The following is a 15522-nucleotide window of genomic DNA, read 5'->3' on the forward strand; positions in this document are numbered from 1 at the left end:
CAATAGGGACTAAACCACATCATCGTATTTCTGTTTGTTTCTTCTTTCACCAAAAAGTTATATTAATAATTTCTTTGAAGTTATATTTTTCTAGCTCCATTTTTATATATATCTCTCTAATAAATTTCTTTTTTCTTTTTTATAAGATACTTTTCAAATCACAAAATATGATTTTTTTTTTACAAAAATAACTTTAATTAAATAAAAAGAATTAAAACATTGATCACTTGGTTTCTCTTAACATTTTGTTTAAACAATCTCTCTTAATAGTTTGGACAATTTTGAAAAGAGAATATATATAGTTGATAAATTTAATGCGAAAATTACTTTTTATTTATTTTGTATGTTGATTAAAATAATCTTATATATATAAGAACAAAAGTAATATATTTTACTGCAAAAAGAAAATCAATTTTAAGAATTAACTTTAGATTTTTTTTAATTTAAAATATTTTAGGTGAAAGAATGATATCTAAGTCTAAGGTATGAAAGACTTTAAAATTTATTGAATATTTACAAATAAATCAATTTACATTTATTTATTTTTAATAACAACTTACAAGTTCAATATAAATCTTTTTATCATTATCTCTTTACACTGTTATTAAAATAAAAAATAAGAGAAAAAAAGTTGGGTCATTGGCAGAGACAATTTAATATGTCACATTTCTCTTAAATTATACCGTCAATATTCTTCTAAATTTATATCTTATGAAATACTTTGTCCCTCAAATAAATAAAAATATTCAATAACTATAATTTTGTTATACTCGTCCATTTAACTAAAATTATTAACTAAAATCCATTACAAATTTAATATGTATCTTTTTAATTATCATTATCTCTTACATTGTTATTAAAATAAAAAATAAGAGAAAAAAAGTTGGGTCATTGGCGGAGACGATTTAATATGTCACATTTCTCTTAAATTATACAGCGAATATTCTTCTAAATTTATATCTTATGAAATACTTTGTCCATTAAATAAATAAAAATTATCAATAACTATAATTTTGTCATACTCCTCCATTTAACTAAAATTTATTATTAACTGCTAAACTTGACAACAGTGCTTTAAAAATAGGTCAACAAATACAATTTAAATAATGATCACAGATGACTTTAATATATTAGAGTACATATGAAATAATTAGATTTAGATATATTAGAGTACATATGAAATAATTCGATTTAGATATACGTGTTTTACAGTTGTTCATGAATAAACATATAACTTTAAAAAAATTATAAAATATTTAAAATTTAATATATAAAAAATAGTTTTAAAGTTTTTTTGAAGTAATGTAATTCTAAAGTGTAATTCAAATTCTTTTATGTAAATTTCATTTTCAGGGATAAATTTGACAATTTTTTAAAATGAAGAAATTTTATAAAATATTTTGTCAAAGCTAAATTTGGAGAATTTCAAATACTATTTTAAAGGTTTTATATGAAATTATTTCTTAACTTTATACAATATGAATATCAAATTTGTTCCCATAAATTTTTAATTTCTTTTCTTTTCAATTTTTATTTTCCACAACACTTTTTAAATTATAAATATGACCAAAATTTAAATAAACAAGTGTTCTATTCAAACAATACAATTTATTAATAAAGAAAATGCAATTGAAACATTTTGAATTGCTTAAAACTTTTAACTCCCCTAACTTTTTTAATTTCTTCATACAAAGAGAATCTTGGGAAATCAATAATTTAACACATAATAATAAAATAGTTACGATATTAAATTTAAAATAAATGTCTTTTGACATGATAGAATATATGAGTGTATGATTATTGTTCGTAACAGTAAAATATTTATTATTTTGCATGAATTACATCACATGCAAATTACTTTAATGTCTAATGATATTTAAAAGAATTTGATAATATTTTAGTATGCAATCAACCCGTTTAGTATAAAATGGTATTTAAAAGATGTTTGAAACATTTCAGTACAATAAATGAAACAAAATCAAATCTTACGACCAATCCGACATTGTTTTTACCCGAAACCAAAAAGTGTAAAAAAAAAACTTTATAAATATTCAATTAAATTTAATGCAATTTATAAAAATGATACAAAATATGATTGATCTAGCAAACTGAAAAAAATATATTACATGTGATTGTCAAAGTACTTTTTAGTGTGGTTGTGTGAGAGTAAAATCTTCGGTTAAAATATGCAGAAAATAATTTACCATCCAACCAATTTTAACACATACTATACCATTAGAGTAAATCTATAGAGAATGAAAAAATGTTTAATATTCAAATCACGAAGTATGTAAAACGCATAAATGAATTGCATGTGGTCAACATTTCACATTAATTTCAGTTTAGTTTTTAGTCGTACATTGAAGATTGGATGTTCATATTTTAAGTCATATTATAGATCATATTTTAGAATTTAAAACACAAATATTTTGATCTTTATGTAATGTTTCAATCTAGATAGAGAGAAAAGAAAATACATGAAATAAATAAATAAGAAATCAAATATTTAATAAAAAAAATTATTTGTTCTAATCATCGACAATAGTGGTCGCACGAGAAGGAGGGACGATGAAGACCTTTGAAGAGAAATATGCACAATACCATTTTTCATCCGTTAAAATATAACTTCGAACAAGTGTTGAAGAAAATCAATCAACTATGAAGTTAGGAGAAAAAAAGTTTTTAAAGATAAAAGAGTGCCGAAAGAAAGAAATGTATTTAGTGGATCATCACTTTATAAATAATTATGGTATTATTGACATTAATGTTAGTCGGTTATAAAATAGAAGTAAAATTGATGTTGGATGAATGAATAAAACATATAATCGAATTATAAATAGAACTTGTCTACGTACAAGTTAAATTAGAAGGACATATAAATATATAATTAACTTAATAAAAATATATATAAATATGTGACAAAATTAATAATGAGATGACAATAAAATAATTAATAAAAGTGTTTTAATTTATGATAAATTAAAATAGATTCCTTTTCTCCGTTGTGTGTGTTTCATCATAGATTATTTAAAAATAATTTAAATTGATATGATTGCACATCTGTCTAAAATTGCCGGCATTAAACTTATTTTAATTTTATTTAATGGTGAATTTTGTTGTGCTTCTTTGAAGGAGTATATCAAATGTATTGTGTAACATGAGTCTAAGATATTAAAAATGCCAAATATTTTATTTTTTATATACTTTTTAAAAAAATAAATTTCAAAATATTTTAAGAAAAGATCCAATTGATAAAATATTAAACTCATGAACACATTCACTTAAATGTACAAAAAATAATAAAATAATTGATCGCCACATTAAAATTTTATCTCAATAAAAAGCAATATATTAAAGAATTTAGTAGAGAACTTTTTAAAAAATACATTGGCTTTTAGGACTTATTGATAGCTATACTCCTCCAAATAAGCAGTTATAATTTAATAAAATATACAATTTAAAAAGAAATTAAATTAACTCCGTGGATCATTAAAGTACTCTACAACTTTTGAAAGATTTTAAAAGGTTAGGTTTAGATTATTAAAATGATAGTATTTTGCTCAAATTATTTTTTTATAGGTGGGTTATCATTTAACAAACTAAAAAGTCTTACATTATTTGAGAATTGAAATTAAAGAACGTTTATAAATATCTTTATTTTTTAATTTATCGAATCATCTTTTCATAAAGAATAAAACAGTAAAGATCTACACAAGACTCAAAATAAATAATATCTCAAAAATGAACCTACAAAGTACTCACACTTTTCCCCCTATTGAGGTGCTTTTTAATAGATCAAGAGGAAAATTTAAAAGAGAGTTTAAAAATTATAAAAAAAAATTATATGAATAAAAGGGAATAAGTAACACAAAATACAATATAGTTAAAAGCCTTTTAAAAAGGCAACAGTTACTATCAACCAATTATATTTTTTTTATGAAGAAAAGGGTTACAAGCAAACAAAAAAAAAAAAATTTGGGATGGGTAACATACTTCCTATAAGCGAACATGACTAAGGACGCAAAAGGAACTTAGGAGTAACAGAGTTCCTATCAGCCAAATATAATTTTTTATGAAGAAAAGGGATACAAGTAAAAAAAAAAACCCTTCGAGAAAGGTAACATAGTTCCTATCAGTGAACATATCTAAGGACGCAAAAATAGGAATTAAGGAGAAACTCTAAACAAAAATGTTTACCTAAGAAAGTGGTAGATGTCATAGTGTTTAGCTTGTAGAATTTTTCAATTTATTTTTTTTTAGACATTTTTAAACTGCTTTCAAGTTTTTCTGACACTCACTTCAATATAATTAAGAAGTTTAATCTTTAAAACCAACAAATGTCAAATTTTGTCGCACAAAACCTAACTAGCCTTTGGTAGACATACAAAGAATATTATGAAAATATATATTTTATTACTATAAAATAGAAATATATAGATAATAGAAATATTGCTTAACTACCCTACCATAAAAACATATAGAAAACGATAGTGTTTAACTACCATAAAATATAAATATACAATAAAATCAATAATAAGTAATCAGCCACAACAAAAATAGTGAAACAATTTAGATTCATCGAAAGTTTCATTAATAATATCTCCCACGGTGTAATAAGCAACTTCTTTTTTTCATCACAATAAAATAAATATTTTTGCCACGAGACCAATAGTACATTATCGAGGGTGGCAACAAAAGACAACGAGATAGCTAGTGTAGTGGCTGGATCTTCAACCAAGAATATACAAGTTCTTCGACCAATACCAATAAATTAATGCCACGTAACAAACAACTTCTCTTGCAAAATTCCAAATCAAGAGAGCTTTCATGTCGTGGAGCTAATATTTGAACAAAAGAAAATTTCTCATATCAGAAAATAATGAATTCACAATTCCACAATCTTGATATTGAGCCAAAAGTCAAATAATAAACGAGACGAATCACACTAAACATATATTAAGTTAAAACCAAAAAAACATAGCAAATAAGAAGTGACTGGAGATTGAGATATCTCTAGTAATAATTAGGATAATTTTTTTAAAGTATATATCATGATTTTAGTATCATGCTGAGAAGTACGATAGGACTTAATAAAAGGAGAAATGGTCGAGAGAAAGAATAAATTATTGAATAGATTCAATGAAAAAAGTTTTATTGCAGTAAATATATAATACACTTTATATAATAATCATAATTAAGTTAACTAATCTTCATTTAACTTATATTAGTCAATATTAATCGGCTTTTTAATTTGACAGAAAAATAATTTCCATTCATGCTAATATGATAATTATACAATTAAACTGATCATGAGTTGAGATATTCTCCATCCATACTTTGAAATTAACAAGAAAGCAAAAAAACACAATAACTATACTAAAAAATATTTCAAAAGTCAAAGAAAAATTACCTAACCAAAAACTTAATTCTAACAATGGAATTAATTTCTTCTACATATGATCAACGATCAAGAATAATGCAAGTTCAACAATCATTAATCTCATCAATCTTAAGAAAAATAACAACTGACGTTCGTTCATATTGACTATAGGTGATATTTACATGACTGATTCAATCACATGTTGGGAAGTTATGTGTAAGGCTAAGAGAGCGTTGAAGTTAATGATAGCCTCCATAAGCCACTTACTCAAAATAAAGTACTTATTAAACCATTCTCAAATATTTTAACAAACACATATAGTGTAAACTTGAAACAAACATAAACGATACAATGTGATGGAAAAAATGTCGCACTAAAAAAACAAACAAATCAGTCGCACTTGAATGACAAAATCACATAATAAAACAAAAAAATAAAATAAAATATACATAAAAACTACTTATTTACATAAAATATGAGAAAAACAAGGCGAATGGATGCCTTTATGTCAAAAAAAATAGCTTTAAACCATCAATATGTAATAAACAAGGAAGAAGTGATGACAAGGGAAAAAGAAAAGAGAGATGGGTGTGTTATAATTAACCAATTTATAACTATAAATAACGAACTAACGGTTCTTGGCAGATGTTCACTTTGAAACGTCTCGAGGCGAAAATATGCTTTGATTACTTAATTGGTTCTTTGATTTTGCTTTTCACTTTTATCTTATGCTTATTAGTTTTATACATTCCACTATGAAATGGAAACAATCATTTTTCAGTTGAAAAGAATCTTTGCATCACATCTAGTTTTTCACAAAAGGAAATCACTATCAGAAAAATAATAACACTCATACAGTTAAATAAGTTTTTGCTTTAAGGAATTATGCTTGGATTTGAACTAACTATTTTCTTCATCACTTTTGTCGCAAATCTTGAGCTTATATGCTTTATCGATCTCCAATTTTGGTTCATTGAATTACAAAAGTATCTTGATTTTTTTATTGATGCTGCTTCATTTGTTGGCATTCGAAGTTTAACGTAAACAACTAATTAAATCTTTATTAGTTGTAAAATCAGATTTTGATAACATCATATCTAATTGATAATAGATTCAAATTAAGAGAGGGTATAATGAACCATTTATTTAAAAAAATTAAAAAGTGATTTTTATTTTATATTTTTAAAAATGATTTTAATTATAATTTACTTAAAAATAATATAAATTGTTTTAAATTTATTTATTACTGATTAAAAATAATAATTTTAACATTGAATAACTTATATATTCATTATTAGATATTTTAACATAATTAAAATTACTTTTTTTAAAGTATTTTAAAAAAATGACTTTTATTAAGAATTTCCCAAAATAATTTTTTTATTTTAATTATTTTTTAAAATTTTATTATCCAAAAAAAGTTGTAGTAAATAAATGAAATACTTAAAATATTATTTTATAATAAAATTGTTTAAATTAATTTTATATTTGAAGCTTTATTTTTAATACTTTTTTTATAAAAATATTACACAAAAATTAAAATATTACAAAAATCATTTTTTTTTAAATCTTAAATAAACGAATTCAATGATTCATGATTTTTTTTTTTTAATTTAAAATTTTTAAGTTGGACATTAGATATATTATATATCTGGTTGAACTATTGTTACATGTATATTAGTAAAAAAGAGTAAAAAGTCTTTTTTTTTCCTTAAATATATGATGTATCGTTACTATACTTTTAAATTAATTAAAATTATAAATACATCTTTAAATATTTTTTATTAGTAATTTTATATATCTAATTAATTATCAAAATATATAAAATTTGAAGATTAAATTAACAAACTAAAAATATATTTAAAGACTAAAATAATTAATAAAAAATAATATTTAAATTTGTTTTTTAGTTTTAACATATTCAAAGATTATTATATCAACATCTTAAACATTTACAAAATATTAAGATATAATGAAAACACAATATCCAACATAGACATGAGTTACACAACCCGATACGTGGACCCGTCCCAGCAGGAGACCATTGCAATTGCAATCAAACAATCATTTACAAACACTTCAAAAATTTATTAAAAGATAAATAAAAAGAACAAAGATGGTAAGTGTAACAACAACCAAAATCTTACCAAAACATTATTTAAACTTGAACTCAATAAAACTAAGGAAAAGATCCCACCAAAAGAATTGTCGAATAATGAAGTATAATAAAGGAACATCATAATTTATCTCGTTATAACTATGGAAAAAAATTCTAATTAATTCTAAACAATTCAACCAACTATTGCTAAACTTAGAAGTTGACTTGAAAATATATTTCGGAGGGACATTTTTAATATTCATTTTACCTTCTAAAAGTTTATTTTCTAATAAAATTCAAAATTAATATCTAAAAAAATTACATGTAACGAAAAAAGTGGGGTGTCAAAAGTCGATTTTCAGTATACATATTAATTTCACAAATTTACTAATTATTTACTATAGTTTACATATTTGATATGTTAAAAGTTTTATAGTTTTTAAAAGAGACTTTGGAGTTTAAGAGTTAATTGACTGTTCTAATTCTCAAAGCACATTTCTAAGAGCTCACTACCATCTAAATATGCTTACAAGAGGTTAGAACCAAGATGGTTTTGCCCTATACACCCCACATTTAACCTTTGCCCCCACAAATATAAAACAATGACATTTTTGCCTTCATATAAATCTTAAAATTTGTAATTTTCACCATTCTATCATTTAAGATTTATGGTAAAATGTGATTGATTTTTATTCAATTTTACCAGAATTTTTTTTAAAAATTTTCCGGTACACAACATATACTCCGAAAAACTTTTTCCAAGTTTTCCGGTAAATAAGTTACTTTTTTTTATAAAAAAAAAACAACAATTTAAAAAAAAAAATTAGTATGTACTGAAAAACTTGTGAAATTTTTTTTCAGTTAACCCCTATTATACCGAAAAACTCTTTTTAAATTTTTGGTAGTATACATTTTTAAGCTTTTGTACCTAAAAAACTTTTTTAAGTTTTTCAATAAACCTTTTTGTACCGAGAATCTTCTAGAATATTTTCCAATAACTTTTGAAATTTTTTTTTAATTGGTCTGAAAATGTTAAAATGGTAAAAAAAAATAGTGAATTTGAATTGGTAAAATAGTAAAAAAATTAAGTATAATTGACATTTAAAAAATTTGTAGGGATATAGGTCAAAATATGGGGTATAGGGTGAAGCAATCCAGGCCAATGCATAATTCTAACTGGGCCTATATGTGGCCCGGATGGTGTTGTTTGTTCGGCCTTGTTGTATTGGGCTTGTCCCTTTCTTTCATTCATTATATTTATTTATTAAAAAAAAAAACAATCTGAGGGAAATAAGAAAATCCACTAGAGTGAGATGCAAAATCAAAAAAGGATATATAAAATCAGTACTTGATGAAGATAACTAAAGATAAGAGAAAGATAAAAGTTAAATTTTATTATGTATAAGTTTCTTAGATTAATTTATTCCATGGATGATTATTATTAAACTTGAGTGGCAAATATATCTTAGACTTGCTTCATATATGTTCTGGAAATGGATTCCCAGTATTCCATGGTTTGTATTTTCAATTTGTTTTAGCGGTGCAAATATATTTATACTATGACAAATAATATATTAAAAAGTAAATAGAATTATCATATATAATTTATTAAAATTAACTTTTTAAAATAACAAGAATCAATGTTTAGAACATATGAAACAACAATAGAAAATATCATGCTAAACTGATAAGTATTATTAGGAAAATAAATAAATAACAAATAAAAATTAATATAACATCTCAACCTAACTAATAATAAAATTAACAAGTATTACATTTCATCAAAAATAAAATAAAATAAACAAGTATTACAATTTATACGTGAGATTAGGTGTATAAAATATTCAATAAAATTCAAATATATATTGATTCAACGCAGTAAGTGCAATTAAACCTTGTTAGATCGGTTCTTATGTACTTGTTAGATCGGTTTCTTATCCGATCTAACATCAAGCGTTGTAATAAATAATTAATTATTAAATCAGCTAAAATAATAGATGTAACAAGTCACATTCAAAAATGATTTATTAGATCGGTTAAATTTGAACCAATATAACAAATCAAATTCAAAATTAATATATTAGATCGATTAAATTTGAATCAATATAACAAGTCAAATTCAAAATTGATTTATTACATCGGTTAAATTTGAACCAATATAACAAGTCATATTCAAAATTGTTTATTTTATCGATGAGCCAATCGATTTAAATAATTAACTTTTTAATTTTTTGTTCTTTATAACTTTCACCCCTTACATATACAACCTCATAATTTCACATATTACATTATTAACTAGAATTTCTCATTCAACCATAAAAACACAAAAATTCATACGAAACTTTACATTTAAATATTAATGACAATGAGTCATAATTTTTTTACAAAATCTAAATTATCAAATTTAGAGCTACATAATATTCACTAGCTAAAAAAAACATTGTCTTCTATTAACAGTCTAAAGATACTAAAATGATACAAGTGCTTCAAGCATTTTCTATTAGTTCAAGAATCAAGTTTGCACAACGTTGTCGGACATTCATCATTTCTTCATCTTCGAATGGTTTTGATTCTCCAAATATCTGAATTATAAACATTGAAATAACAAAGTTATCTAAATCATGTGACCATAAAAATCATAAGTAGTTAATTAATACTAACTTTGAAAAAATCTATCACATACCCGCATCCATGAATCAACAAGACCACTAGATACAATGTTCAACATATGTATCATAATGTAGTAACCACACTCATAACCTTTAGGTTGTCTTTGACACTAAAATTGGATATTATATGTAAATTATAATGAGTAAATATTATATAGATAAAAACATATAAATTATAATTGAAATTCTATATATATAATCTAAACAACTTACAATGGGAATGCTCCATGTGGGCTTGTTCTTTCTTAATCTTCGCGATTTATTATATTCACCCAAAGCTCTACAAAAATAAAATATTCATTAAAGTGTAGCAAATAAAATCACATAGAGATGAATTAGCATATAAATAAATAAAATAAATAAAATAGCATGTTTTAATGAATGCAATTGGAACAATTTGATCATGCAGCCATTATAATGCGTTTTGACCATAATAAAATATGCAACTTTTATTTTTTTTGAAGCAAATATATATGCAACTTGGTTAATTAGTAAGGTAGTTCCTAACAATATCTTATTGTAATAAAAGCACTTTTCACTATCATCTTGGAAAGGATGAACAATAGGGCTATATACTTGTATTATTGACAACAAGTTGCAAACAACCTCTCATTAAGATTTATGCACAAGTCCAACTGTATATTAAATGAAATGTTGTATATAATTATTTTTTAATCTGTCGGTCGGGCCTAGTATCTTGATTGCATGGGACACCAATAATACTGAATGGAACATAATCAAGATTAAAATAAAAACTCAGTCAAAACACATGTAAAATGCTCACAAACTTCTACACACACGTGTGTCCGGTCAAAACGGGCTATATTCATGCCCGTCACGTGCTGGGCTTAGATTCAGCCCAAATTGTGCAACACAATTGTTGCCCATGTGACAATGCCCATGTACCCCCTGGGTTAAAGAGAATAGTATCCTCTCCATTGTATTATTTTTAGAAAATATCCAAATAGCGTACTTATCATAATCAATGAGATTCAACAACACCAATTTATTTTTGAAGTAATATTACATCAGCAATTAAACTATATAGGCATACTGGATTTCCAAATCACTGAGGATTTTGCTTATACCAAACATCTTATCTGGCCATCAACTGCCATACACCATTAATAACATTGGCCCACTAAAATGTTTTAGCATCAGATTTCAGATTTCTTTACAAAACTTTTAATAATAAACCAAAGCATAGGCTCAAACATAGAAAATATTTTAGCTCATTGGAAGTGTTTTCAAGGCTTGCTTGAGAGATAATAAAGCACCCACATGGTTTCATTATTCCACATCAAAATCATTCAACATCCTGTCACAAATCACAAATACCCAAAACCCACGTCCCTTTCATCAAAAGTAGGATTAAAAGATAGCATACCTGCAACAACAACAATAGTTAAAACATCCCCAAATTTTCTGAGCTTTTTCACACTCTGCTTATATGATTTGAATGGCTTGAGAGCTGAATCTTCTGCCAAGAGCTGCAACGTAATCGAAGTAATACAATTGAATGGGTCAATCCTAATTCCAAAAATACAATGGTAAAATGATTTTAATCACATTTTAAGAATCACATTTCTACATAAAAAGTTAATTTAGTTATTTATGTTCTCACATCTATTATGTATTTGCTTTTACAATGCAAGGCTTACATAGTGTGCATATGATAATTGTCTTTTTAATACAGCTTGAGGGTAATGCATGTTTTCTTTGTAACCATTGTAGCAAAACAACAATTTCAAACTCAATTTCATACTCTGATTTGTGTTGGTTGTTTGCTTAATGTGTTCATACTCTTAGAATTAGAAATAGAAACAGTTTCAAACCACTAACAACACAAACAAACAAATAAAACAAAGCATATTGAAACAAACATATTGACTATTTAATAGGCATCAGATAACCAAACTTATCAAATGTCGCCATTAGCAAGATTTTTAAGTAAAAGTATAAAGTTAACAAAGTCAAAATAAGCCAGTTAAGATCTACTATCATCTCATCCGACCACTATCCTTTGAACCAAAAGTATTAATCACCGCTCTGAAATTAATTTGCCTAGCAAACTAGTGTCTATGATTAGCTTACTTAATGAAATTGTAAGCATTACCAAAAAGGATATTCTTTGTAACAATGGAGTCAGACATGGTCTGGAACCTACTTTGCTGAACCAAAAAAATAGGATCCTAGTTAGCAGCAGAAAAACATATTCTGAAAATTGGGAAAGCAGCTCTAGGATTCTACTTTCTAGACTATACAACTCACCATCTGCTGAAGAAGATTTTGCACCTGAAAATAGCAACAGTGAGATAAACAAGGGTCAGAAACTGATTTACGTTAATTAAATCATTGTAACCATTGTAGCAAAGCAAAGCAACAATTCCATTGAGGATATATTTTACAATTTAAAAAATAAGAGTATGAAGACATTAAGCAACAACCAACACAAATCACAAACTCAAATTGACAAATGTGTTTAAAAAATTATAGCATTAGACTTATTATTAACAGAGACAATATCACAAAACATAGCATGCAGTTTTAAAGGATGATTGAAAATTAGGATAACTACTACTACTCAAATTTCTCCATCAATTAAAGATTAATAATAAGAATAATTAACAATGAAATAATTTTAGATTGTTGAGTAACAAACAAAAATTATTAGAAAATTACCGGAGAAAGCCACAAACACTTCTCGATAGTGAAAGAAATTGACTGAAAGCTGCGTCGGACCAACTCGCCGGCGATGAAGGCTAAAAGCTGCGATTCACGATTCACGTTTTCACTGAAGGATGAAGGTTAAATGTGGAAGGATGAAAACGTTTTCACTGAAGGATGAAGGTTAAATGTGGTTGGGTTTGATGAAAAACGAATGTTGAAGGATGAAAAATGGGTTTGGATTCGCGGGTTTGGATTCGCGGGTTTGGATTCGTGGGTTTGCAGAAGGATGAAGAAGAACGAATGATGAAGATGAAAAAATGAAAGGGTTGACACGCGTGATTTCTTATTCTTTAGTTAACTTAGGAAATTTTTTTTTAAAGGCTTGTTAGATCGGTCTAACAAAACAGATCTAACAAATTTGTCACTGCCTTTTTTTTGTTTGTAGTCTTTTTTTTAATGTATATGTTAGAACAGTTCAATTAGAATAGATCTAACAAAATTTACTATAATAATAAATTTACCATAGCTTTTTTGTGTGTGCAGTTTTTATTTTTATTTTTAATATGTATGTTAGATCAGTTCAATTAGAACTGATCTAATAAAATTTATTATAATAATAAATTTACCATAGCTTTTTTGTGTGTGCAGTTTTTATTTTTATTTTTAATATGTATGTTAGATCAGTTCAATTAGAACAGATCTAACAAAGTTTACCATAATAACAAATTTGACACCATCTTACTTATTACATTGGATGTATAACAACCGATCTAATATCGATGATGTAACAAGGTTAAAATGCACTACTGAAACACTAACATAATAAATACTAATTTGTTAAGAAAAAAAAAGGTGAAGAATTAATTCTACACGCATAATTAAGATAAATGATATCTATACAAATTTTGCTAAAATACACAAAATGCATGAATTTTTGTTGTTGTCTTATATGAGAAATTAATATAAGCAAATTAATGTATAATATTGCATATGATAAACCTCATTAAATTTTTATTTTTTTCATTACCTATTTTTTCTATTTGGTGAGAATAGAAAGATTACAGTGAGGCAAATCCATAAAACAAATAAACAAATAATGATGTAATAATATTTTGCGGGAAATAATGAACATCGTAAATGTTAGAAAAGTTTGTTTTATGAGACTTATAATTTGTTTCAAATGTAGTTAGGTTAGAAGAATATTCCTTCTTATCCTGCAAAACAAAAAGTAATATTCCTTATAATCATAACCATGAAGGGAATCTTAATATTTAGAAAGAGTCCATTCAACAAACTCAAAGAAAAACTTGTACATTATGCACCACGTCAATATCCCTTATAATGCTTTCCTATGTCTAGCTAATAAGAGTGTGTTAAGGGTCATTTGGCCTTAAGATCACTCTAAGGGGCAGATTTTGGTTGACTCTTTCCAACTGTGCATTCCTTCCCTAAAGATAAGATCCATTGGCCCAACTCCATTTTTCTAAGAGTACAAGTCATCCAATCAACCATATATATAATTAATGCCGTAGACTTGTAAAACACAATCTTCGCCCAACATGTGGTTCCATTGCTAAAAAAAATTGGTTCCGTTATTCATCATAAATCATAATGCAACCACTTAATGTCCTTATATGATCGATCTAGTGACAAAACATGAATAAATTTTGTTAATTCAATACTTGTTACTCATTTAAATTTAAAATACCATATATTTTTGTTTTATTGGGAATAATAAGAAAAAATTTGTTTTACGAATGTAATTCAGATAATAAAAAATTGCATAAACATTTAATATACTGATGTGTGAGTTCGAATCTATATATATTACTCTACTTCTTTGCAAAAATATTTGGTTTTTTCTACTTATCTACATTTAGTTGTGTAAATTTCCCTTAAACTAAATATTATAAAAAATATATTTTGCACTAATATATATTATTTACTGTATTTTAATTCGTCCAATATATCTTTATTTTTCTACTATTACCTTTATAAATATTAAATATGTGAAAGTTGCAAAAACAAATTATAACAATGATAGTGGTGAGTAAAAAATAAATAAAAGACGGTAGTAGTAAATCTTTACCAAATTAGATTTGTCTGAAAGGTAATAGTTTGAATAGTTAAAGATTCGAATTATAATCACTTTTACGAATGCAAAAAATTGGTTAGAATGACTATACCCACCTTACAAGCTCTTAGATTTTTTGTTTTTTACGAATATTGGTTACTATTAATGATAGTAAATATTTTGCACCTATTAGTTTAGAGTTAAATCTAAAGAATGATAGAGGAGTCTAGATGGAAAATTTTGGCTGGAGAAATCAGAATATGCTTGTTTTCTTATCCTCACCTAAGAAGATAATCTATAAAATGAGAGAATATACCAACAAATGTATTGGATAAACTGTTAGATTTTTTAAAAATAAATATGACCCCTTCCATATCTTGGAATATTCTTGACGTTGGACCATATATTTTGTCATTACTCATTAGGTGACTTTGACGACAACCTCTTGCATACGCGTGTGTGTACTATCCTTGTTTTTTTTTTCCTTTAATTTCTTCAAATATACTCCCTTATATATAAATAAAATTGAATCAAATAATTTTAAATTAAATATATTAATTTTTTTGTCACTTTTATTTATATTAAAAGTCAGAAAAGTAAATCATTTTTCCTTTGATTCACATTTTAATCA

At 25.2% G+C, this 15522-nt stretch overlaps 1 protein-coding gene across 1 annotated transcript; it reads right to left on the reverse strand.

Annotated features, from left to right (window-relative positions):
• Positions 1–9808: 9808 nt before the first annotated feature.
• On the reverse strand, positions 9809–12955 carry LOC101500208 (succinate dehydrogenase subunit 7B, mitochondrial-like; the record flags this gene model as incomplete). Its single annotated transcript, XM_073367113.1, has 6 exons — positions 9809–10060; positions 10162–10257; positions 10361–10427; positions 11535–11637; positions 12419–12442; positions 12830–12955. Coding segments are annotated over 4 exons (288 nt in total), but the record flags the coding sequence as incomplete, so codon positions are not given.
• Positions 12956–15522: the final 2567 nt, after the last annotated feature.

The sequence above is a fragment of the Cicer arietinum genome, chromosome 4 (genome assembly GCF_000331145.2).
Source record: "Cicer arietinum cultivar CDC Frontier isolate Library 1 chromosome 4, Cicar.CDCFrontier_v2.0, whole genome shotgun sequence".
Lineage (NCBI taxonomy): Eukaryota > Viridiplantae > Streptophyta > Magnoliopsida > Fabales > Fabaceae > Cicer > Cicer arietinum.